This window comes from Nycticebus coucang, chromosome 11, assembly GCF_027406575.1.
Source record: "Nycticebus coucang isolate mNycCou1 chromosome 11, mNycCou1.pri, whole genome shotgun sequence".
NCBI classification, from domain to species: domain Eukaryota; kingdom Metazoa; phylum Chordata; class Mammalia; order Primates; family Lorisidae; genus Nycticebus; species Nycticebus coucang.
This window is the reverse complement of record NC_069790.1, coordinates 26,142,489-26,170,148: the sequence shown is the minus strand read 5'-3', so window position 1 is coordinate 26,170,148 and position 27,660 is coordinate 26,142,489. Positions and strand designations below refer to the sequence as shown.

Below are 27,660 nucleotides of genomic sequence, written 5' to 3'. Positions count from 1 at the left end.
CACTTCACCTTTTATTCTAGAAGGGACTCAATTTCGCTTGAGGGTTAGCTCCCGAGGCGCTGCTAAAGGAAGTCTGTGGTGGCCTTTTCTAAGAAAACTTTTAATCACACAAAATTTAGCTTCCGATCGGCCGGACTTATTTAAACGGCGCAGAGTAAAACCTTCCATTTTTAACATCCACTCTGGTGTTTGCTGGAAATTTGCCACCGAATTTAGGCTCTAGTTGAAGGTTACCAGGATTTATCCTTGTTTCCCCAGGACGTTTAACCCTCATGGGCTCCTCTTCTTTCATTTAAGACACTTGGGGAAAAAAAAATTGTAAGCGCTTTGGCCATTAAAAAAAAATTGTTTTAGCTCCTATGGTTTTGTAATCTAGAAATATTTCTGAAACTGGAGAGGGAGGAGTATTTGACACAGAAAGCAGCTGTGTACCAGGAAATAATAAGTATCATGCAAAATATCACAGCTAATAGATGTTGTTTCTGAGTGGAAATATGTATGTTTAATTGTTTTTAAAAATGTGGGGTGGAAAAACGCAATTATACATTGTGATAGCAAACCTGTACAGATAATTTCTGGAAAATAGAAAACAAATGCTGAAAATGTTTTTCTTTATGATTAAAATAATTGTCCCCAAATTATGATATCACCTACCCAAATATTATGTTGCCCCATCTGCAAATACTTAAAGAGGAATAGTTACCAATTGAACTCATTTAAATTTAATCCTTAATAAAAAAGAAAATTGCATAGCTTTTTATATTGTTGCACATCCTTAAATGCATCTTCCATATCACTGTCAGCCTACTGATATTCTCCATATTTAAAATCCCAATTTTTCAAAGATACATAATATATAATTCCTAATAATTATAAACACATCATTTTACTCATCTGATTTTAATAACATGCATTTTATAATTACTGTACAACCAAAATAGACAGTGAGTTACTGACAGTAAGACAGTATATTTTTAGACACCTTGTTTAAAAAAAATTAAATGAATTTAAAAGAAAATAAAGCAAGAAAAAAAAATCCTTCCAGTAGAAACAAAATCACAGTGCTTTACAGACAAAAGAAAAGGAAAAGAAGTTCTCATACCAAAAGAGATTTATTATTACATAGAAAATTCTCACAGGAGTTGAAACACACTTCAGAAACTAGTACACACCTTAGATAGAGTTGTGCCAATTACTCAGCCCACAAGCATCTGCTTTGTCTTAATTAGACGGGGGAGGTGAATGACCACTGTTTATTTTCATTTTCCTAATTAATTATGAAAAACTGCATTTAATTCATCTTGCATGGTGAGAGATTGGCTGCGCAGGTGTAAGTCGTAAGGGAAGTGGCTGTCGGTGGGCAGCCTGAACACGGCACCCTGCCCAAGGGGACCCCTGGGTGGCACTGCACAGTAATGCATGCCGTAATTGTAATTTTTGCCATAGTCCAAGGTTTCTTCTTGCTTCAGGGAAAATATCCCATTATAGTTAATTGGGGGAGGACTTAAGGGACCTTCAAACTGAGGGCTGGCACACTCAGGGGAAGTACTTTCATAGAAGGATTCATACGCACTGCAATAATTGTAGGGCTTCATGGACTTGGAATTATCAAGAGTCCCATGCCCTGGGGGCGTAGTGAGCTCAGGGCTGTGGTAAGGTGGGTAGAAAGTAGAGTAGGGTGACCTTGTGTGATGCGTGGCCTCCCCCCCTTGACCCATCAGGAAACTCCTGGCGTTGAGCTGCAAGCAGCCTGCCACCAAGTTTGTAGTTGGTTGAGAAAGACCTTTGCATAAGTTTTGGACAAACGTGAGCAGATCTGGTCTCTTGCCGATTCTCAGAATTTCAGAGAGTGCCCAAATGTAGTTTTTGGCCAGTCGTAAAGTTTCTATTTTGGATAGTTTTTGGGTTTTAGAATAACAGGGGACCACTTTCCTTAAATTGTCCAGAGCATCGTTGAGGCCGTGCATCCTGTTCCTCTCTCGTGCATTAGCTTCCTGTCTCCTGAACTTGACCCTTTCCAATCGCAGCTTGGTTGTCTTTTTTTTCCTAAGACCCCTCCTTCTGGGCAACCCATTTTCATCTTCCTCTTCCCTATCTTCCTCTTCTTCTTCTTTTTCGGTTTCTTCTCCCGGGGCCCTTTTGATGGTCTTTCCTCGAAGCACAATCTGTTTGGAAAAGCTCTCTGGTTTCTTAATTTGCTTCTGGTCCTCGCATTCTCTAGAAAACTTTCTGCACATCTGGGATTCTGGCATGACAACAGACTCATCAAATGGTAGTGTTAACATGGTTCTCTAATCTTAAATTACCTGAAAAATGCCAGCACAATATTTAAAGTGTTTTCATTTTTAAAGTTTATACATTTGAAACATCTTTAAGGATTTAATCATAAGACTACAAAAACACTGGGAAATGACTGATTCCAGGACTCATTTTTTTACATTAAAATAATTTTTGAGTTTGTGAAAAGTAACAATTACTAAAAACATTGATGCATGCAATACGATTAATTTATACGGGCAAATTATCAAAATAAAATTAAACACAAAGCATTTATTGTGTATCACCACCATCTTCATTTGTCTATAATTTTTAAACTGGATTTTAATACCCCCAAAAGATTGTGGAATTTAAGCAAGCAAATGCAAAACATGATATAGCAATGCAGAATTTCAATAATTCCAATTCCCCTGAGCACAAAATGAGAAGAAAAGCTAGTTTTTAAAATAAAAAGTGCTACCTCTCCATGAGCTGACAAATTTGTGTTTTTTTTTCAGAAAAAAAATTAACTTTATTTTCTGTACTATACAACTTTGAATTTAGACAAGTGACTGTGGGAATACACAAATTTAAAGAAAAGATTAATCAGAGTTCATTTTAAAACTGTTCTTTTCTTTCTGATCAGTAAAGAATTATGTAAAAGAGCACTATTTTCCCAGCTTTCAGAAAGAAAAGGGGATTAGGCTAATTTGGAATAAACTCCATAAACAAATGAAAAAATAAAAATCACTGGCAATGACTTAATCAAAGAAAATGTTGAGATTGCTTTTATCTCCATTTAAAATTTTTTCCAAATGTCATTATCTGTTTACTGCTGTTCAAATCATCCCGGACAAAAAACACTCTCGTAGTGTTTTTGTTCTGTGAGCCACAGAAGTCTCCCTCTAGCTAATATCTGACAGGAGTGGTCCAAGGATTCTGACTGCAATTGTGCACGTGTGTTCAGAATCCTGAATGAAATGGGAAAATAATTTGTGTTTCAAATGCATTTTGTTTTTTGTTTGGTGAAGCAGCAAGTATTTTCATCTAAAGTCTTCAAACAAATAGACACATTAAAAGACAGACTTTTCAATTTAACAATCTCCAGCCCCCTCAATACACACACACACACGTACACATTCATGAACTCTTAGTAATGTCCACATACTTGTAGTGTTACATAATAGCAGTAAAAGTATGTTATAATTGCATCATAAGAATGAAATATGATAAGAAGTTATAGATGGTAAAGAGCATACAAATGCTAACAGACAGTGACACTGTATCTTTAAATACTTGCATGCAAAGCCAGCATCAATTGAAGTATATCTTTATTTATATTACCTTAGGTTTTAATTTCATTCAATAATCAGTTTTCATTTTGGATCTTCCAAATCTTTTCAGGCTGAGTGTTGCATCCTCTTCTGGAGTCTCTAGATCTGTGTATATCTGCACTATCTCATTGATCTCTAAAAAGTGACATTGATGCCAACTGCCAGAGCTGGTACCCATGCCATCTGCTAGTGACGTCACAGGGCAGAGAGAGCCATGTGATCCTCTCTCTTGGGACCTTCATTCTGCACTGATCATCTGGCATCCCTGTAAGTGGGTACCAGCATTCATGCATCAACACAGAAGGTTAGACTGATAGGAAAAAAAATCTGCACCAGCATTTCACATACAGTAGGTGCGTTTCTCCTCGAGCTGCTTGGGTTTCACTGGCAATCTGTAGAAATAGCTGTGTTAGTGTTCAGTTTCGCCCTGCCAATGTTGCAACTGTTAGGTAGTTGTTAATATTCCATTCGTTTACAAGGTGGGCTTTTGTGTGAGCGAGAGGTTTTTGTTGTTGATGATATATTGTTTTGTAAAGATCACCATCCCATTTGTGCCTCTGGGTACCAGGGAAAGAAAGCCAGGAAAAGGAGCTGGAAACTGGTCTTAAGATGCTTAGCCAAACTAAGATTTGTGTAAGCGAACAGGGGTCAACAAAGGTCTCCTTATTTCCTTGTTTTGTTTCACGGCATGTAACTTAGGAGTGTGCCTGTGTGTTGTCTTATTAACATGTAAGACTTTTGTGCTTCTTAAGAATTTGGAATAAAAGAACAGCTTCTCCATCTGGGGTCTGTGAAAGACATCCTCTGAAGCTCCCCTTCCTACCCTTCCTACCCTTTCAACAACTTTTGTAGAGACGCTGCAAGTCCATTGTTAAAGATTTCAAACTACGGATTTTGTCCTCTGCCGAAAGTCACTAACTTTACTCTTTTATTGTCCGCTGCCTCTTCCCAGCATTAACTTGCTTTTCTTTCTCATTTCAGTTCAGACACAATAAACCTAAAAATTATCACTTAGGTTTTTGTCTTTCCATCTCTGGAATTCTGCTATTTTAATCAAAGATTAGCTTTCTTATTTTAGGGTTTTTTTTTTTAAGTTTCAGACTTTTTTCTTTCTTCTAAAAATCTTATCTTTATATATATTTTTTTCTCTAGACCAACATCAGTCTAAATATCTTCTTATTCTTACTTTAGTACCCAAATGTTTTTCCTATCAGGCACATTTCATATTTATCTTTTTTCCCTACTCCTCCCTTTTGGTTTTTTCTGAACAAAAGCAGGGTAGAAACAGTTAAGCAAAGCTGGCAAAGCTTTATAGAAAGAAGGAACAACGAAGCCAGAGGCAAAGTTCACCTTCCTCTCATCTTCTCTTCTTCCCAGCACCCATGCCCACCTGCCACACAAATAAGGTCATTTTATCTCAGGATTGCCTGTCAGTAAAGCAAAAGGTGCACTTTTATAAAAAAGCAAACGTTTAAAAATAAACAAATAAACACAACCTTTGTTGTTTGACAACTGAGTAATCTCCTTCTAAAAAGTGAGAGAGTATGCTTTTGGTATTAAAGTAATCCCTGGCAGGGCTGTAACTGTTGAATCTATGTTAGCATTCCCCTTATAAATCCCATTTTTGAAAGGTTTAGAATTCTGCTGCTTCAATGCACTTTGGATCCAAATTGGCACCATGGGCCTCACCCTAAATTCAATTTCGCTCCTGTCAAACCCTCCTCATTTCCACCCTCCTCAAAAAGTTGTTTGACTTTTCCTGGACAGTGATAGAAAAGATGGGGAAGTTGGCAAAAAGCAGTATCAAAAAGGTAAAGGTGGATGATTTTTCTCTCTTCCTGGCCTAGTAAAGAATGAGAATTTAAAATAGGAGTGAGACTATAAATTCCTAAGTTGAAAATGCATAGGTTGGGCTAGCTCATGTTTTTAAAAAATTCGGATATAGCATAACCATTTTTAAATTTGTTGTCTAAGGAGATACCACTTGGGAATGGTATCTGAGTATATTTTGTACAACTTTGGGTTCAAAAGCTACACACGCTTATTATTAACATAAAGAATTTCTTTCGGAAGGCCAGATGCAGAATTTTGTTTGTCTCACCTATGATTTAATTTTTAAATAAATGTAAAGGAGCTTAGGCATCAGAGTCACAAGCTACAAACAACCAGTACTATTATAAATTTTGCATATCTTAAACTTGTAAAGTTTCTACCTTTAATTCTTTGCATTAAATGCATCAGCACAAATATGAAAATAAAAATTTAAAGAATAGATTACATGACATGCCTGTAGAAAATTATCACCAATGTGGTTCATTGAAAAGATAGATGTTATATTTTATCTTTGCATGTTGAGAAAAAAATGAGAAACCAGTTTATTGATGAAAATGTTTGGGATTGTTCTATTCCTGCCATGATCATGAAGGAAAAACCTTTCTTTAGTGGTGATGGGTGGAGCTGCAGAATCTGTCTTCAGGGTTTTTATTAATCTATTGTTAGGATGTTTTCTTTTTATTACTTTTATTTTTTCAAAAACAAGGAGGGGAAAACAAAAAGTTGTTATGTCAAGATTCAGCAAGGATGAAGTGTGTTTGTATAATAATCTTTCAGAAGAAATTTTGTTATGTATTTTATACTCTAGTTCCAGACATGCAAATGCCTGTGCTTTTAATATGCATTCATAACGTACACCAGAAGGCCTGTTCTACTCTCTGTTAAGAAAGCATGTTAACACCTATACTCCAAACAGAATACATTCTGACTTACAGATGAATATTCAGAGTATGGGGAGTATATTGTCACCATTTCTGTCATATGTTTTCTCATGTTACAACAGTTACTGCACTCTAAAGTTCACATCTAGAATTCAATTCAATATTAATTTAATTGATTCTGGGGTCATGAAATGGTATAGATTTTTTAAAAAGTGTTCCATCTCTATCTGCTTCTCTCTTGCTTTTACTGGGTAAATGCTTTTATTTTACCCATGAAATGACCCACAGAAAATTTAGACATAATTCTGACTCAGTTGCAAGGCAACAGAAAGCAGAAGTCCAAATTAAGGCTCAAAGGTTGTGATTTTCATGTCATCCTGTTGGTACCTGTGTCTTAGCAAATGGCAATTCTATTGACTCCCTCACCTCGTCATTTAAGAGATCTTTGCATCACGACAGACATTTTTCTTGGCTCTCCAAGGGTAGATGAAGGACAGAATGTAGACCATGGGAAAGGATCAAGCATTAAAACTCCAGGATCTGAGTTTTTTCCCCCACATGTGAGATATTTCCTGAGATAGATTTTAAGCAACTTTCTCTATTACCTTTTTTTCTTTTCCTCCACTCTCCCTTTCCTTTCCTCCCTCCCCCCACTTAGACAGATGCTTCAGGGCAGTCATGAAGCTTGTAAGCAAGCTCAGTGTCAGTTCCCAGAGTTTTAACTCTGTGATCCCCATTCTCTTAAAATAGTTTTATGGCTGTGGCAGTGTCCCACTTTGGAAAACAGCCCTTGGAATTTAAATAGAGGTGTTTAGATTATGAGACAAAACACAAAACGACCTTATTTTCTGAAAGCCTTGGAATACTTAAAAATATAATTTAAGCATAGATTTCTAAATGTTTTGTTTATATACACATGAGGATTACACAGGCTGAACAGATAATCTGGAAATAATTTGAAGGCTATATTTTTTAGATTTCTCCAAGGTGAAGTTTAGACTGAATTGTATTACTATTATTATGCAATTAATTATATTGTTGTTCATGCCATTCGCAAAACAATGTGATATTTAGTCTTTTATCCTCATCTTTGCCCAAAACAGCAGTGAAGCCCTTCCTAGAGAAATACTTTTTATAATCTCCCCCCACCCCATCCCAGCAAGGAGCATCCTTGGTATTTTACTCACTACGCTGCATTTATTAATTTTTATTTCTAATTTGTTATTAAACAGAGGCATCTAACTCTACCAGTTAAAACTTCTACCAGCATCAGAAAATCAGTATTACTGGAATGAGTTGTTATAATTCTAGCCATAAGTGAAGAAATGATGCTTTATTAATTTGGGGGATCTCATTGTAAGGAAATGCATGGTTTATGAACACATCAGAACATAGGCTTTAAAAAATATTAAGAATGATGTGTTGACCCTGATTACTAATTTTTATGACACTAATTTAGAAACTATTGTTATATTCCAATATATGTAATGTAATGATTATTTTTAAACATAGAAAACAAATATAGTTTGGCTTTTTCCTGTCATATTCATCCATATTATAAGATTGGAGTAAGACCGTTTTGTAAGATCTTATGCAAGTATTTTTATAAAAGTTTTATGCAAACTGCATTTTCAAAACTAAAATTTTATGTTAGATGATTGTATGATTAAATGCTGGCTCTCTTAATGTAGGGATCCCTGGATGAATTTCAAGAGGTTCTTGAACTTCCTAAGATCATGTGAAAGTTTGACATGTATGTACATATGTTTTCTAAAAAGGGTAAGAATGACAAAGAGTATTTTGCCATATTACTAACCTTGTTTCACATATTGATCCTACTGTTTGATAGCTATGTGTCATTCATTCATTCATTCATTATAGGTTTATTGACTACCTATTTTGCAATAATTCTTGACTTCTTTTTTTCTCTTATTGGCCTTACAACCAATATGTCAGCAAATCCTTCCAGTCCTATGTTAATGTTATACCATGACTGTGATCACTTTTCACCAATTCTACTACTCCTAGCCTGGTCTCAACCACCATTATTTTTCACCTGGCCTAAATGGCCCCTGGGCTTTCATTGTTGGCACCTTACATCCCATATACTGTTCTCAAATGACCAGCCATGTTCATGGTTGGAACATCAATTGGTCTGTGTTCTCCTACACTCAAAACCCTCCAGTGGTTTTTCTGCTCCTTCAGAGTACAAGCCATGTCCTCATAGAGGTCCAGAGACTCCTGCCGGCCTCTTGGATTTCATCTTACACTCTCCCCTCCACTCTCTCAGCTCCAGTCACACTGGCTTCTGGCTATTCCTGGAACATTCTGGCACACTCCTAACTCTGGGTCCTTGAACTTGACTTCTGCCTGGAAGTTTCTTCCTGCATATCCCCATGGCTCATTCTCACACCTTTCAAGTATCAGGTCACAGGTCTCCTCTCAGTGAGGTCTACCCCAGTCCCTGATTATATTGTACCCACGTGTCTGCTGATCCCTCCCACCTATCTTCCTGCTTTACTTTCTCTGTAGCACTTACCACTTTTTAACACAGTATGTTATTCATTTCCATGCATATTAATCTACAGTTCTAATACTTGACATGAAAGGCAGTAAGTACAAACTTGTTGAATGAGGAAATTGTTCCAGGCACTGAGTGAGTGATGGCCATTGAGTAGCATATAGAACAGCCATGACAAGGTTGTCAGGGCCCTCACAACCTGGGGAAGGGAGATGGGTGATGGACACGTAGACACATACATGTGGCAGGTATACACAGGAGGCCACAGAGAACCAGGGGAAGATCTATCTGGTTCCAGAATCTGAGGAGACCTTTTGGAGTAGCCCTTTAGGGTGATACATGAAGATTAAGCAGCAGAAGCAATAGCACGTGAAGTTTCTGATGTTCTGGGAAGACCAGAAGCAGTGAGAGCAAGGACTCTATTATACCAGGTTGTGTGGGTGGTGGTCATATGCCTGGAATTTATTCAAAAGGGAATCATTGGAGGACTTAAGCCAGCTTATGATTTGAAAAATTTACTCCAGCTGGCTATGAGGATAAGATTTGGAGAGGGAAAAAAGAAAAAGAAATAAGGAGAGACCGTACTCCAAAATATGGCAGCTTGACTTACTGAAGCTGAGGGAAATTGAGAAAACTGCAGGAGCAGGAAGGTCTCTCTGGCCTTCCCTTCCTCTCCCATGGAGCAGGTGATAAAACATTGGAAGGATTTTCTGACCTTCCCTTGAAGTAAGTCAGACCCTCCTGTGAGAGGTGGTCTCTCTCTGGAGCAAAGGAAAGGAATATCCTTACCTTGGAAGATACAGGAACACAGAGAAGAATCTGAACAAACAGGTTGTGCTAAATGTCCCCCAGCTTATTAATGCTAGATCACACTCTTTGCCCTTTCTTATTTCTCCATAGACTCTCCATTCTTCACTAAATTTACTATTAAAAAACACGAAGGTTTAATGGTTTCTTTGGGTCATCATTTCCTTATGAATGCTTCCATGTAATATAAAACATGTGAAATAAATGGTATGCTTTTCTCTGGCTAGTGTGTCTTTTGTTACAGGAGCCTTGTCCCTGAACCTAGGATGGGTTGGAAAAGATATTTTTCCTCCCCTACAGAACTTATAAAGCCTATGAAAGTGGACTGTAGGAGACCAAGCACCAGGCTGATAGATGCAGCCACTGACTCTTGAAGAAGGCACTGGGAGCAAGATAATCTCCTAGCCCGCATGGAGATGTTTTGCAGCCCGAAGACAAGCCCTCAAGCAGCTGCATTGGTTAGGTTAATGAGATAAGATCAGTAGCTCCTTAGCAAGCAAGTGTTATACTTTGTAACATTGGTAGGGCAAACAGGATGGGAGTTGAGCCCTGGCAGAAAGAGCACTTAGCCACCTTAAACATGTGATCCTAGCACATGGGCCCCCACTCCTGTTGTATCAGGCTTCAGTAAAAGGCCAAAAAAAGAGGTTTCTTGGGGCTCTTGGAGAACAGACAGGAAGCCCACCTCTTGCAGGCATGTACCTTCAATCCGGTGTTTTTATTCATGAGCTGATGGGGTATCACAGCAGGCATCGACAGTGGACAGAGCAAGAGAGAGATGACTATGGCCCAGACCTGAATGGAGACAATGGAAATGGAAAAAAGAGGAGGACTGAAAATACATTTGGTGGATAAAATCAACAGAATTTACTGATTGTACTGGGGTGGATTACATGTGGGAAAATTGCTTAACCTATGGTCATGATGATGATGATGATGATGAACCAAGTATCCATTCATATTCAGTGTGCCAAGTGCCTGGCTAAATGTTTTACAAACGTTATCTCATTTGATCCTTGCTGTTAGGTAGATGCAGCATATCCAGTCCCATGGTAGGAATAATGAAACTACGGCTCAGATGTGTTAACTAATGAATCTAGGACTGCTCAGTTTTTAAGTGGGAGACTCATCATTTAGACTTAGGTCTGTCTGAATCCAAATCCTTCCTTCTAAACTACTACACTTTACTACCTTATTAATGTTCTTACTTTTGTTCTCTTATTAATGTATCTGCTGTCTTAAGATTTCCACAATACTTTTGTTTTCTAGGTTAGTGTTTTAGGTAGGTCAGTAGACCATTTGCACAGTGAAATCATGTAATAATAATTACAAATGTCATGACAACAAGTTCCTATTTGGCTTAGAAGATTGAAGTTTGAGTTGTTCATTTATTCTGTCATTCTTTTTCATTCATTCAACAATACTCTTACTTTTTGTGTGCTCCTGCTCTAGATATTATGAGAGGAAGTAAAGGTAAATGACAGAGAGTCTCAGCTCTCATGAAAGTTGCAGTTGCATTGGAGACATGAAATATACCAATCAGCCTTTTCACAATAGAGACCACCATCTTGACTTCCAACAGCATCCATTAACTGTGTCCATTTTGTAAATTATATATGGAATCATGGGTCAGTCTCCATTTATTGCAATTTTTTTGAGAGGGACATAATTTATCCATGTTATTGTATGCAACTGTGAATTGTTCACTGTCATTGCTGTATAGTACTCCATGATGTAACTATTCCTTCTCTGGGTATCTGGATGATTTCCTGTTTTGGCTGTTATAAATTGTTCTATTCTAGTGCATATAATTTGGTAAACATACATATGCTGCCTGTATCCCATTACTAGATATATATCCAACAGACACATGTATATTTATTCTGTGTGTGGGATTTTAAGAGAAATTTAGAATGGGACATCTGGAAAAGAGTTAATCTTTATTAATTACCTACATGACAACCATACATTTCCTGAAGTCATTGTGGAAGATCAATAACCTTCTTCCAGGGGGTCAAGGGATGTGGTACAACTTTTGAGGGTGGGACACAAATGTAAGAAGGTCCTTATCTAACAAAAGCAATTAATGTAATCTGCTTCTGTGTACCCTCAATGAATCACCAACAATAAAAAAAAAAAAACATTCTTCCAAAGTTATGGGCTCACTAATTGAGAAGGCTATTGATTACTAATCTACAAATATTAATTGAATGATTCCTTTGCATTGGAGAAAGAGAACAGAAGACATCATCCCTTAATTCAAGGAATCTAGTGTCCTGTTGAGGAAATACAATTAATAAATTTGAAGTACTGAAATGCAAGACTGTGTAGAGTGTCAAACAAATGAATAACTCTTTTTTCTAACATACTTTAGGAGGATGGGTGCAAACCTAAGATTATGCAATAGTTTTATTTACCAAGAACATGTTTCAGAATGCTTACACTTAAAGAGTACTTTAGTGGAATTTCAAGTTTTTAAACACTTGATCAATGTTAATAGTAAGGCTAAGTTTTTGAATACTTTGTGCCAGCATTTCTGCATACATTACATAATTTTTACAACAGCCATATGAAGATTATATACATAAACACTCTGATACAGCAGTTAAGGACATCATCTGGTGCCAGACACCCTGGTTCTGTCACTTTCTAGTTGGAGGACCCTGGCAAGATCTCTATATGGCAGCTTCTTCAGCTGTCACATGGGTATGATTACATTCTTATCTCATAGGTTGTTGGATATAAAGGTCTTAGAATAGTTCCTAGGACATAGTAAACATACATGTTATTTGGCAGATTATTTTGAAATACAAATTGAAGGAGGGTGAGAGAGTTGAGTATATTATGTGAAACAATTTCTCAACTCTGAAGAAAAGGCTCATGCTTATGGCAATGTCCTGTGGCCATTCAAGCATTCAGGGTATACACAGAGCACATATTATAATGTCAATGAGAGTAATTATTCTGAAATTGCAATAGAGTTCTGCTTTCAATTTCAGCACCTTGGACCAGGAAATATGGCAATGTCTTAAGGACAAATAACTTCTCAGTGAAGTTTGCACTGTGCTATCGATCTTTTTAGGATTTGAATTTCTTTTCTGTACATACTTCAATTCTTTCCTAAAGAAGTACTAAAGATTTTGTTATTTGTCTGCTTTTGAATCGCTTGTTGGCTTTGATGAAAGGAGTCTCCTGAACACACAGAAAATCAGAAAGTAAGAAGTATTTTTGTTGACACGCTTTTAGGCAGAAGCCTAAAAGCTTGTGAGATGACTTTGGAACATAACTAAAGCTTTAGGTTGAATGGCTACTCTTGCTGAAGCCACAGATTCAAATGCAAACAGGCACTCTTGAGAGAATGCACTTGTTTGCTCTGGGATCTGACATATACAGGTAGATCTTATAATCCCTAGATCACATAAAAAAATAAAAATCCTGGTTTACATCTATATGGCAAAATAAGCAGCTAAACAAAATCCTAAACAAAATGAAAAAGCTCAAATCATTATTTGTCTTTTAGTATTTTAGATTTCTGTTGGTTTACTGTGTTTTGTTGGCAAATCTCATCTAATTACAATACATTTTTCATTTGTGTTTTAAAATAGCCGTCCTAACCCACTGCATATGTGGTAAGTTGTTATTCCTGGGGTGGTGATAAATTTGTGGCTATCCATTCACATCCTCACGGGTTGGAATTAATCTTTCTCCTCTGATTTTCCACTATACTTTGTGCTTTATTTGTGAATACGTCTGTCTTCCCCCACTATATTGTGAGGACAGAAACTATCCCAGACTTCTGTATGTTTCATTTGGTTTTGCATTACCTATATCACACAATGCACTGATTTGTCCATAGTAGGGACTCAATAAATATTGACGGCAAAATAAGATGGATCAATTGCAGTTATGGTAGATTTGGCTACAGATCCTCTTAGAGCAGTGAGGCCCATCAGTCAATCAAAGCTGTGATCTTTGCCTCATTAACACCATGGCTGAGCAATAAGTCAGTGATGAAGAGCTGTATGTCCCACATACCATAAATTAGATTGTGGTTATGTAGTTCCTTCAGCAACAAAAAATCCACTGGAAAGCAAGAGGCTATAGAGTGGCAATAATGATCCAAGATTTTATACAGTCTGCATGTGAAGACTGAACCCAGCATACTCCCTCCTGGCTTTTTCTCCAAAAAGGCTGCTCCAGTGCTAATTATTTCTTTCAAAAACTAGAATAACTTTTTTTCCACTGAGCAGTTTGCATTTCATTTTGGCTGCCAATACTGGTACAAGATCCAGCCTAATACAGTGGCACATGGCTTTGGATTCTCTTATTAGCCAGGATTATTTTCTGGAGGAAATATAGCATTATTCTTTCCATTTAAAGTTTAAGCGTTCCCAGGCTGGACTTTCTACCACTCGCAGGATGTGAGTTTGGCTTGTTAGCAGTGAAACGAACTTGCATTGCCTTGGCTCTGCTTGTCCCACTGCTTTCCGTATTGGGTGGTAGACGCAGAGGAGAATGAAAAAGACTGTCCTTTGTCCCACTGTCTAGCCCTGCTGGTTCCTTGGCTGCTGAGGCAGCACATATATTTGATGGACTGATCAGGAAAGAAAATCACATTATTTTAATAACAATCTTCCATTCTCCAAAGCAAAAGTCCTTCCAGATTAGCATGTCTCTTCTAAGCAACCCATGTTGAGAGAGAGCTGAGAATCAGTAAAGGAAAGTAAAACAGGAATAAGTGAGTATGTTTTACATTTGGCATTAAAGACCGGACAGTGTACCTAAAATGACATGTAACTAACCACTGTAATTATCAAATGTCCAGCATGGTCCCTGAATGGAACATAGTCCCTGCACTTGAGGGTCCCCAGGTCTTAAGGGGCATTTGGACTCATACAGACCTGTTGCTGAAGCAGTGGGGTAAGTGTCATAGAATCTGTCTCTTTTATTCTAAGATGACCTTCAACATTCTTAGTGATGATGGCAATCACAACAGAAAATAGCCCACTGGCAATTTTGATAAAATGAACATTTTAATCGGGGAGAATTATAATTTTTCTCTAATTAGAGAGGAAAAATTAAAAAGGAAATTCTAAAATGCACTCTTAAGACCTTTTCTGAGTGCTTGGGTTTCAACTACAGGCATTTTCTGGGTCATGAACGAGATAGAATCTGTTCTTAAGTTGAATTTGTGTGTAAGTTAGAACTGGTACATTTACCCATGACCTGTAACAGCTACTGTTACTAAGTACAAGTTGTACATAAGTCAGATGTTTGTAATCCAGGGACTGCCTCTATTCCTTAGGGAATTAGAAGACCTATTTTTATTTTTATTTTCCTCATGGGAATTCTAGTCATAACTAAATGAAAAGAGAAAATTGTATGGATGAGGTGATGTCCTTTAAATCCGCAACTCTGGGGAGTGGAGAATTACGGTTTTGGTGTGTTCTAGGCACTTTGCTTTTGTGGGCTCCTTCTTCCGTGAATAAATTAAAAAATTATATTTTATAATTGTGTTAGCATAAAGACAAATATAACCCAGCATAAATTATATTGCTTTTTTATACTGATTTTTTTTGTGGGCCCCTAAAATCATTAGAGGCCCTGGGCACTGTGTGCGCCATGCCTAGTGGCTACATCCACCCTGTCCTTGGTGACGAGATCTGGCCAGCAGCATTTTTAAACCTGCTCCTGGTTGAGAGCATTGTGGGGTGAGGGTTACCCACAAACCTACAACAGCCTGTGGAAGTGTCTGCCTTCTCTACTTCCTGCAATCCCACTTTTCATAAGCTTCTCACTCTCCATGTGAAATCCATGAGATCTGGGGACATTGCAGACTGAGTGTACTATTCAAGTTGCCAGATTTAGCAAATAAAAATGCAGGACACACAGTTAAATTTGAATTTCAGACATATTTATATGTGGGACAAAATTATACTAAAAAGTATTTGCTGTTTATCTGAAATTCAAATTTAACTGGGCATCCTGTATTTCATCTGGCAGTTCAACGCACTTCCTTTATTCTTGGAACCCAAATTGTCTTTTCCTTGTAAAATATACTTTATGAAGAATCAGCTATGCACTAATGAAGTGTTTCCCAAAGAAGAGCTTTGCGCAGTGGCCAATAGTAGCCAATGAGGTTTATCCAAGGCGCGATTATTGCTAATTGAAAACTTTTCCCAAAGAAGAATGCTCTATAGACTGTTAATAGGAATTACATTTAAAAAAGAGTTGTGTGGTCAAAAGATACTTATTTTCTTTAGTGGGTCATGTTCTTGGAGTCTTCATTTGATACTGCACACCATGACTCTCCAGGGCAGAGCGGAAGCATGTCCTAAATTTATTTGACCACTGAGTGGATTTTGCTGTCTGGAATTTCTTGCAGGACTGAATTTTTGATGCAACACACTTAACTATACTGCCAGCAGCTTGTCTGTCTCTACTGATGGTGAATGTGTGGGATGTTTTGACCTCCTTTATTTTACTTTCCTCTTTTGTGCCCAGCAGCTTCTAAGGTGGGTAATACACAGCAGGGTGACATCCAGTTTTCTCTTGTATCTCAGTATTTTGCAGTCACCCTTTCTTACTAGAATAAGTCTAGTCAGAGCTGTAGTTTACAGTCTATGGTCTGTATTTCACTTTTTTTTGTTTTTCGTTTTTTTGGTAGAGATGGGGTCTCACTCTGTTACCCAGGCTGGAATGCACTGGTGCCGTCATAGCTCATTGTAGCCTCCAAGTCCTTGTCTCAAGCACTCTTCCTGCCTCAGCTCCCGAGGAGCTGGAACTGCAGGAGTATTCCAACATGACCAGATAATATTTCAAGATTTTTTTTTTTAAGAGAAAGGGTCTTGCTGTGTTGTCCAGGCTAGTCTCCAACTCCTGTCCTCAAGCCCTCCTCCCATCTCAGCCTCCCAAAGTGATAGGATTATAGGCATGAGCCACAATACCCAGCCTGTATTTACCTTTTTATTGAATGAAAGGAACTTAGAACTACTAATAGTATATAGGGCCAGCTACACAATTTCAGAAGCTCAAAACCAAATAAAAATGCAGATCTTGGGTGGCGCCTGTGGCTCAAGGATTAGGGCGCCAGTCCCATATGCCAGAGGTAGTGGGTTCAAACCCAGCCCTGGCCAAAAACCACACACACACAAAAAAATGCAGATCTTCTTTGTCCAAAAATGATTAAGAATTTCATAATGGCAACAGGAGAACATTAAAAAGCAAGCATGGGGCCCTTCTTCTTGGGAATCACTTCAACAAAAAAAGTTCCTTTTTAAAGTCTTGGCTGGGAAGTCCAAGGTCAAGTTACCAGCCAGTTAAGTTTATGGTGAGGACTCTCTTCTTGGCTTGCAGATGGCCAGCTGCCTTTTCACTTACTATGTCCTCACACGGCCTTTACTCTGAGCATGTGTGTGTAGTGAAGGAGGGAGAGAGAGCAAAAGCAAGAGAGAGTTTCTACTTCTTCTTTTTTTTTTTTTTTTATTGTTTTTGGCCAGGGCTGGGTTTGAACCTGCCACCTCTGGCATATGGGACCAGCGCCCTACCCCTTTGAGCAACAGGCGCTGCCCCAAAGTTTCTACTTATTCTTATGAGACCACTAAGAAGGCCCTACCCATATGAGGGCCCTATCTTCATGACCTAACTAACCCTAATTACTTCCCTAAAGGCCCATCTTTCAGATACTATCTCACTGGGAGTAGAGCTTCAGCATATAAACTTGGGGGTGACATAAACCTTTAATCCATAACAGATAACCCCTTAAATTTTATGCCCAGGGTACATGACTTGCTCACCTTATCCTACTCCTGGCCCAGCAGAAGATGATAAGAAAGTCATGCTCTGTCATTATTTATTTTAAAAAATATTTTAAAAGGAAAACATTTTCTTCATTTATGTTTTACAACTCACATAGAGACATGAGAATCTATACATATGCACACCCCAATTAATAAACAAGATTTCTCGGAGGTAGCTAGTGCCTAATTTAGAACCATTCTTTAAGAAGACTTCGAATAAAAATGAAAAATGTAAGACTAATCTATAGTAGTCTCATTAGAATTATACTTAATTTCATGTGAGTATTTGTTTCAAAGAAGGAAAATTCCTCAAAACTAAAACTAAAAATGTTGTGGTCAAACGTATTTTATGTGCTAATTTATTGCCTGTGTATAGTCTCTTTTCTCAATATTAAAACAATTATCTAGTTAATCATAACTTCGGAAGGTCTTACTTAACAAGTCACAGCTTTAATAATTTTCTTGTTTCTAGACTACTGTTGGTTATTGTTTTGAATTTTTGCTTACTTGTAGTGACTATCTGTTTGGGTGGGCTAGGAGTCTGTTTCTTCATATTTGGGCAAAAATGTTCCTTTCTTTGGCAAAAGAGCCATCTCCCACTTTCTGTCTGCATGACTCCAGGGGAGCTAAGTCCCCTGGTGATGGATCCAGGGGCCAGTCAGCAAATTCTATCCCCTGATGGAGCCATTGGTCATGGAACAGCACGTGACCCGAGGGGCCCAATGAAAGTCACCCAGCCTTTTGATGGGCACTTCCTTTCCAGCGAGCCTGCTGACCAGCAGGACGTCAGCCTGGGGCTGCAGGTGGCACCTTGGTCTTTCTGGCTGATGAGAAGAGAGTACACAGAAGAAAGGCACCAAGAGACCCAGCAGGGCAGAGTCCAGATGGCGATCTTGAGCATCTGGGTCAAGCCATGGTGGAGGCAAGGTCCACCTCAGATGTTTAGTTGGCAATAAAGTCAATTCCAAAAAATTCAGGCTTGAGTTTCTGTCATTTATCACTAGAAGTACTAAAAACTACTATACACAGCAATTTTCAGAACTGAAGAGGAGAGATGATTGCATTTTGAAAGTAACCTCCCTCAGTGACACCTGAGTTAGCATGAAGGTGGATTTACTGAGATCTTTCCCCAGTCTGTGTTTGGGGTCCCTTAAAAATACCCTAATTGCTACACTTACAAGGAGGAATCCTAGCTGCCTGCTTACCTGGGTCCTCTATCCGACTGTGAGAAGCCAATTCAGAGTCTTTTGCAAGAGGTGCAGGTGGGATGGGAAAACTTACTTATGTGGTGCTAAGTGTTAAGCTCTATTGGGTGCTTTATATCCATTATCTATTTATCACAAGAATCCTGAAAGGTACTGTTGCTTTTTTTTTGGTATCCACTTGCTTGTTGTGTAATTTCATTATCTGTGTGTATTAGGGGCCAACTATATAACTAGGGGTGAGTTTACTTTGTTTAGAACATACATATTAAAATTCAGCTGGTGTGGTGGCACAGGACTGTAGTCCTAGCTACTTGGGAGGCTGAGGCAGGGAGGAAGGATCTCTTGAGCTCAGAAGTTTAAAGCTAGCTTGGGCAACATTGTGAGACACCAGTCTCAAAAAAATAAAATAAAATAAATAAATTTTTTTAAAAAAGAAAGAAAGAAAAGAAAACTTAACAGCAACTGAATCAATTCCTTAAACAAAGTTGGGTAAGCTTTTTTTCTAAAAGGGTCAGATAGTAAATGTTTAAAGGCCTTGCAGTTATATGGTCTCTTTTGTGGTTGCAATGTGAAAGCGACCACAGATGATGTGGGAACAAATGACAGTGGCTGTGTGGCAATGAAACTATATTTATGGATATTGAAATTTAAATTTCATACAGTTTTTACATGTCAGGAAATATTGTTCTTTCTTTGATTCTTTTTCCAGCCATGTAGAAAGATAAAATCATTCTTATTTCTCAGCCTATACAAAAACAGGTGGTAGACTGAATTTTGCCTATAGGCAGTAATAATTCACGTATCCTGGTTTAGAACTTAAACCAGCACTCTCCAATAAAAATATAATCTGAGCCACATAAGTCATTTAAAATTTTCTGATATGTATAGTGGGGAAAAAAGACAAAATGAGGTGGAATTAATTCTAATAACATATTTGACGGACTTCTCTGATACAACCAAAATCTTATCATTCCAATTTGTATTTAAATATAAAAATTTACCCAGGTATTTTACATGCTTCACTTTTGTACTAAGCCTTCAAAATTTGTTGTGTATTTTACAATATAGTACATCTCCATTTGTATGACAAATTTTCATCAGAAATGACATTTAGATTTTATAAAATTTATAGTTGAAATATAAATTCACATACACACACGTTGTCAAAAAAAAAAAAAATTCTTGTAAGTTTTCCAGTAGTTGAAATCAAGTATCAGTTTTTCAACTTAAACGTAAGTTAATTCAAATAAAATAAAACTTTAAATTTTATTTCTCAGTCACTCTCGCCATGTTGTATGTGTTTAAGCTACTATATCATTTAGCACGGACTTAGACCAACAAAAGATTTTCTTTTTCTTTTTCTTTTAGGCCTGGGAGAGTATTTTACTTTTGATATGGTTTAGAGTTGCTAGTGAATGGTGGTTATAAAAAGCATATCAATGATGTCAGTCAGATTTTAACTGTTTTTAAATTAGCTACAAGCAATGCACAAGCACAAGCATCTGCCCCACCCTCAGTTCAGCACTGGAAGCCCTCCCGTCTGGGGGGCAGTGACCAAGTAAGAGAAAGTTAGGAGAGATCACCATAGCAGTGTGTGGCTGTGGGTCACGCTGCAGATCTGCAGATGATGTAGGGCCTGGTGAGCAATAGTGAGGATTTCAGACTTTCTCCTGTCTCCTCGCAATCAATGGAGGATTTTGAGCAGGTGCACTGTGGCTGCTGCTCTCTTGGGAATAGGTTTAAAAGAGGAGAAAGTAAAGTGGAGGTCAGTAATGAGGCTGCTGCAGGTGGAAAATGGTGGTGCCTGCAGGGCCCTGATAGGGCTGAAGCAAGTGATGTGCTTTGGGCCCACTTCCGAGGTTGGGCCAGAGCTGTTGCACAATCCTAGGAGTGAGCACCTCCTTAAATTTTGGCCCCGGAGGCTCAGACAATAGGAATTCTAGGTAGGATGTGAGAGGAGCAGCCAGGATTAGGACATATTTTGAACAAAGAACCTGCAGAATCTACTGCTTATGAGATGTGAGAGAGAGAGAGAGGAGCCAACAATGTCACCATGTTGTGGGTTTCCACTGTAGACCTAGCCAGACTCTAGTGTAGCCTGCAGGGCTCTTTCTGCTCCATTACCAAGTGACCAGAACACAGAGTTCTCTTGAAAATAGGAGATCTTCAATTAAACATAGTTTGAAATTACAGAGACATTGAGTTAGGCAGCCCCAATCTCCTTCACTGTAACAAAAGTCATACTGTACATAAAGATGGATGGTTTATGGTTCTACATCATTGTGAACCCACTCAGGGTTGCCTTGTCATTCAATACTACATATAAGAAGTCTTAGCAGGCAAAGGGACTGTAGGATAGCATACAGCATTGACTTGGTTTTGCCCTTCTGAAAATGCAAAGACTGTTCAAGGCTGAGCTCTCCAAACTGCTGTGCCTCGGGGTCTATAATGGGAATCCAGGCTTGTTCTTGCCACATGTCCTCTCCCACTATCTCCATCACTTCCCACCCCTCTGAAATTCCATTTTACAACACACAAAGCAAGATAGCCTTTGTTAAAAAGTTTAATGTTCTTAATTAGTTGAATCTGTTGGGCTAATTAGAATACCAATTAGAACTGGCAGGGCTATCGTTAATTTGAAAGTGCTGTGGTCTAGTGTTAATCGCTATTAAACCTCATAGTTTGTGAAAGATAGAGAGAGGATAAATTCACAAAATACTATTTTCAGTGTTAAAGGTCGGTGGTCAGAAGGATCCTGCCCATCAGTGAGTGTTGCAGGGAAGCATAAACCACAGAGAGGGTGCCTTTGGTGAAGACCTGTGCACTGCAAGGGGCATAAGAGCCTCTCTTTACAAAAAAATGTTATAAGTCTTGAATGTGTTTTACTAAAATAGCCAAAGTGTTTAATTCACCTACTGGATTAATGATCTGGAATGATGCTTAAAAAAAAAAAATTAGTGTTTAAGTTACCAGGGCACAAAAAAGTTTCTACCATTTCCAGAGCTGTATCCCTTTTGGGTTGTAACTTCCTAAATCTAAGGAGCGGCTCTCATAATTAAACCCCTTTTATTTCTGGTCACTATTTGAATAGGAAATTAGGGACAACAACAAAGTCTTAATACAAAAGAAGCTCCATGTTGGGGCTGCAGTAGTGATGAAATCTTCGCATTTTCATGTCTCATTTGGAGATGATTAAATGGGTGAGCAAGTCCTAATTTATGTTTTCAGATGAATGTAAAAAATCCTTCTTCATTTTCTCAACAAGCAAATATGGAATAGCTATTCTCACTGTACCCTTTCTGAGATCTGACTTTATTTTTCATCTATTCCAATAATTAAGATAGAAGGTATTGTCATCCATTATCCTTGCTGATATCATCTCAATATATCTGTGATAATTTTTTGGAAAATAAACCATGCAGTTTATAGAAACAAAATAAACATATAGTTCATTATATGTATTATGGTACAATTAGGAAACAAGGAATCTTTTTAGATGGTGAATTGCTTTACAAAAGATATAAAAATATTCCACTCAATTGCTACCTCAAATCTTCCTAGAAGTAAATTTAAAACAGACAGACCAGCAAATAAATAAATGACTGAAAAAGTACCAGTGTAGATAAAAACTTACAAGAAGAAAAAAAGTCTTATAATCCAGAATTTTTTCCAAGATTTTTTTGTTTGTTTATTTGTTTTAAAGAAACATGGTGACATTAATATCAGAGATACCAGACTGAAGTAACAGCTAAGTGAAGTCCCAGGTGTCCTGTCAAATTCAATTTCATTGTGGTCAAATGCCACCTCATGACAGGCACTGTGCTAGACGCCTGCCTAGGCACAGGCAAACACACTGTTGAGTAAGACCTGATTGGTGTCTACCTAGGGAAGAATGCATAAATAACAGGAAAACAAACAAAATAATATTGGATAACATTGGATAAATAAATTGGATAAAATAAAGACTCAGGTTTTTTGAATGTTGTTTCACATACCGTATCAAGCCTTTGCCTTGCCACTAGATTGTTCCTTTTGTTTTTAATCCTAATCACTGATGCCAATTCTTTTCAAACTTCAAGTTAAGCAATAGCTTTAAATTATGGTTAAAAAGTATTTTCAGGTTACTTGTTGAAGTCTTATTTTTAATCAACTTGTGAATAAGTAATTGTCTTCTTGTAAAATGACAAAGCATTAATTTTTCAATAACTACCGAACAATATTAAGCACCAGAGACTTCTTTGAGAGAGGAAAAAAACAAGGAAAATGAGGCACAGTCCCCAAGGGAAAGTTTGAACTGGGGAGCATACTGATACACTTGCTATTTTTATTTTTTCTCATTTTGCTCAACACATTTTTTAGTTATTTCTTTGAGTATGTTTTGTAGCTGCCTTTTCTTCCCTATAGGCAAATCCCTAGATGAATTTATTCTATAGTCAAACCATAATAAACCCGTTTGTTAATCCATGCATGCAATGATTTAATAAGCATTATGTATTATCTACTAAGTACCAGGTAGTGTGCGAAGCTCTCGGACATGAAGATACAAATACAGTAGAATCTCTCTAAGTTGACCACCCAAGGGACTGTAACAAACTGGTCAACATACAGACATGGACAACATAAGGAACTAGGGCTTCTGTACTGGTATGTACACATGGTGTGTGTCCAGTCTATGAAAATTAGGTCAACTTAAGGAGGTGGTCAATGTAGGTTGACTCTCAACTATGGAGGTTCTACTATATAAGATAGCTAGATCTCAAAATTCCCTGTCTAAGGACAGAAGTGAAGTTATAAGGAAATGGTTGTCATACCACCCAGTAAGCAGTGTGCAGTGTGTCACTATCAAGAACAAAGTAATTTACAAGACGAAGGATAGAGGAAAAAATTTACTCTACAGTCAGAGTCAGGTACATGAGGTCAGAGGGAAGTTTGAAAGACAGGTAGGACCACTACGGGATGATAGCCCCTGGATTGTTCCATACAGCATCCCTGGCTTAGGGTCTGGTTGTGGTGAGAGGCCTTTAATGTTATTTGGTCCTAGAAAATAGAACACAAAGGCAGGGATGGGACAATGAACTGACAACTCTGATGTTATAAGACAAGAGCATTGTGTATCTTCTTTCTAAACTCTCTCCAGATCCTGAAGATAGGTGTCAACAAACATAACTAATTGCATGGTTTAGAAAGTTATTTAATAAATCAGCAGACCTCAGTGGTAATTTTTTATCTACAAAGAACCTAACGCTTTGAGCCAATATGACATACACATATTTTCAAAATAGTCTTTTGGTGTCTATAAAAGGAATGCAAACATCAAGGAAATATATGATTAATTAATTTCATTTTTAGAAAGAATTGTTGAGAACAAATGAAATAATTTTGTTTTCCTTTTGATCTGACTTTAGACTAAAAACATCCCTTATAACTAAAGAAAGCACTCATACCAGGTCAAGCTCTCTCTAATGTTCATGTGAATCCTTACCCTAAACACAGATTTAGTGAAGTCAAATCAAGATACCATTTGCCCCCCAACTCTCTGAACATTTTCCACTGACATTCCTGCACACTTTTTGAGCAAGTCTCCCATTTTATTGTGGGCACTTAATGCTGGTGATTGGGTGTCTGTGTGTCTGCAGTGTGCGTTTATAGTTTATTTGCTCTGTGTTATTCTGCAGAAATGGATTCACTCAGTCAATCACTCACTGGATAGGAGACATCTGAGCTCAGAAATCAACTGGAAGAACAAAGAGCCTGCAATCAGGAGAAGCCCTGAAGGGAAGATAGTCTACCCATGAGAGTCCTCTGAGGAGCTTCATCAGCACTAGAGTACTGTTTGGACAGAACCACTGAATTGGGTGCAGGAGTCGAATTCCTGGGACATCAAAACAGGACAGATTTTCTGCTTGCCCACAAACAACAGAGACCCCTCTGCCTTTAGGGACTAGGAGGAGCCTGCTCTAAGGGGTGCAGTGGCGTCTAGGGTTGGCTGGAATAACTTGCTGTAGGCAAAAGGGCAAGGAACATTGAGTAGCAGAAATGGAAGCAAATAATTTATTATTTTTTAAAAAAATTAGGAACCCTGATGTCTGGCCCCAGATATTGAGCATATTCTCCATTCTTCTAACAAAAGAAACACACATGCTTATTCTACCCTTTTCTGCCTCATCTGGCAGCCGCTTTCTGGTCCAGCAGACACAAACACCTAATGAGTCAAACTTCTCATTTTCAGACTAATCAGTCGGCTGCACTAATTGCAAATGCAAATATGCAAATTTATATTAATTAATTACTCTGCTAATTAGTTCTGCGGTCTTTTTTGGGTAATAAATCATTGTGCAGTGGAAGGGAAACAAGTCCTGTCCCATTTCACTCCACATAAAAATTTAACGTACTCATGGAATAAAAAATATATATATACATAAATGTATATATACACACATAAATATATGAATATATATACATGTAAAAGAACCCCTGAGCTGATCACTCTAGTTCCACTGAAAAGTCCCCTACAGAAAGGTACAATTGCGAGAGGGCTTTCACATCTTCAGTAAATGCCATCACGAAGGTGCCTGTTAGCAATTTAATTATCACATTATGAGCTTCAGAAAAAGCCAGTTTGCTGTGCTGCAGGCTGTGACATGAAGCTCAGCAGTTCACCCATTTTGCAGCAAAAGACTTATAAATAAAATAAGAATATCGAGAAGGAATCACATTTCTTTGCTGAAACACTATAGCTTAGGAACAAATGTTTTCAGGGATTTTGTTGCTGTTGTTACTGTTTTAGATCAAAGTTATCGTCTTGCTCTCTGTGCCCTTGAATTAAAAGTTTGATCATTCAGATTCAGGATAGATGCATCAGAGGAATACGTTGTGGGAGTTGGGTGGAGGGGAGGTGGGGAGGAGTTGCTGCAGGAGAGGTAGGAGACACAGCTAGGATTGATGCATGCTCAGATTTGTTGATTCCATAAATTTTTGTTAGAGATTTACTATGTCCCCAGTTGTCCACTGAGGAGATGGTGTCACATATATGTGACATGTGTGGTAAATGTGCTCTCCCAGTTAGACTGTGAATTATTTGAGGATAAGAGGCTATTTCTCATTTACCTCTGTGTTCCCAATTCTTTTTTTTTTTTTTGTAGAGACAGAGTCTCACTTTATGGCCCTCGGTTGAGTGCCGTGGCGTCACACAGCTCACAGCAACCTCCAACTCCTGGGCTTAAGCGATTCTCTTGCCTCAGCCTCCCGAGTAGCTGGGACTACAGGCGCCCGCCACAACGCCCGGCTATGTGTTCCCAATTCTTTGCCCACATAGAACACTCACACGGTACTTGCTGAATGAGTGAGTCAGTGAATGGCTGCAGCTGTTGAGAATCTGGAGTCTGGTTATAGCAACGGTTCTTTGCACCATTATTGTTGATAGATGCCAAGGTCTGGAGATGAGAGGAGAGAGAGCATGGTGGGTCAGATTTAAACCCTCACATGTTAAATGTCTCTTCATTTTCTTCTTCTCAACAAGAAATATCTACTTTAATCCTTCACATTCTTGCTTCTTTATTGTGCCCTAGTCATGTGGGATTTGATGTTTTAGCAATAAAGAGGAACCTGCCGGGCAACCTGCCTTCACGCTGGGCTCGCCTGTGTCCTGGTCTGGGATCTCGGGCAAGCCATTCAACCCCTGGGAGTCAGTTTGGTGTCTGTGAAAGCGGGAGGAATATGGGTGACCAAGAACGGTGTAGGGGACCAGGGCTCTCCAGTCAGATGGCTCAGCTTTCATCCTCACCCGCCAACTATACTCTTTGCGGCTTTAGGTTTTTATTTTTTATTATTTATAAAAGTTTTTTACTTTCAAATTTTCTGAAAAATTGGAATGTAGGAGACAGGTACATGGTACAAAATTTAAAAAGTACGTGGGGTATGCAAATGAGTTAGCATCAGCAACAACACTCATGTCTGTGCATCCTTCCAGACACTGTACTTATTAATAATATATTATTGCCCCCATACACAAATAATAACAGACCATAATACTCTTCTGCATCTTACTCTTTTTAACTTAACATATCCATATCCCAGGGCTACTGTGTACTTTTAACTCTGTGTATTTTCCACTGTATGAGAACATGTTAATTTATTTGTATAAGCCACCAATTGATGGACATCGAGCTGTTTTGAATTTTCTCCTACTACAAATACTGCTGCAATTAACATCCTTGTATATACAGTATTTTGCCCATGTGGAACTACACCTGAAGGACAGATACCTACAAATAGAAATGCTGGAGAGAAGGATACATATCTTAAATTTTGAAACATTGCAAAACTCTACTCCATAGAGGATGTAACCAATTCACACACTATCATGCTCATCTCCTGATACCCTCCTCACCCCTCCCACTGCCAGTCAAATTTTCTAAATCTTGATTCCTCAGTGTGCACATCTACAGCGTGAGGATTATAACCCTGAAAAATTCTTAACGTTGTTATATGTTACTATTCTTAGGCTCACCATCATTATTTATTATTTTTACCCCCTCATGGGATTATTTTGTGGGTAAAAGGAGACCTCAGTTGTGTAACTCTATGTACAAGGCTGTGCAAATATTTGTCATCAGTAAGAACTGTTTATATTCCTCCCCACCCCAGTTTTCTCAGGTTTTGTGCCATGGCAAACTCTTTAGGGCCAAGTTTTAGTTCATAGGAGTATTTCTCCAGTGCTTTTGAAGGCTTTTTGAAGTTTCAGAACCTTCCATATGTTTAATGCAACTTAACAAAGATAGAAACACCCATTATCTTCATCCCCTAAATTAATCAGATGCCCGATGTATGAATAGGAAAAAGGAGAAATGAGTGACGGGAAGTGAGAAGACTAACCACAAAGCCAGTCATAGGAGAGAGAGAGGAAAAGGATGTGGGGAAAGGAAGGAACCTTGGCACGAAGGAACCAAGATGAATGGCCAGCGGACTGTGGAAGGTGTGACAAAGGTTGAGGACCACACAAATTGCCAGCATTTAGCAAGCCTA

The 27,660-nt window shown here is 38.2% G+C and overlaps 1 protein-coding gene and 1 pseudogene across 1 annotated transcript; one reads left to right on the top strand and one right to left on the bottom strand.

Moving 5' to 3' along the window:
- Nucleotides 1–484: 484 nt before the first annotated feature.
- NEUROD6 (neuronal differentiation 6) lies at nucleotides 485–3,933 on the bottom strand. Its single transcript, XM_053609251.1, has 2 exons — nucleotides 3,601–3,933; nucleotides 485–2,306 (listed from the first exon to the last, which is right to left on the bottom strand). Exon 2 carries the CDS (start codon nucleotides 2,283–2,285, stop codon nucleotides 1,272–1,274), a length of 1,014 nt encoding a protein of 337 aa, XP_053465226.1. The 5' UTR covers nucleotides 2,286–2,306; nucleotides 3,601–3,933; the 3' UTR covers nucleotides 485–1,271.
- Nucleotides 3,934–15,738: 11,805 nt separating this feature from the next.
- Nucleotides 15,739–15,861, top strand: LOC128560450 (uncharacterized; annotated as a pseudogene).
- The last annotated feature ends 11,799 nt before the right edge of the window (nucleotides 15,862–27,660 follow it).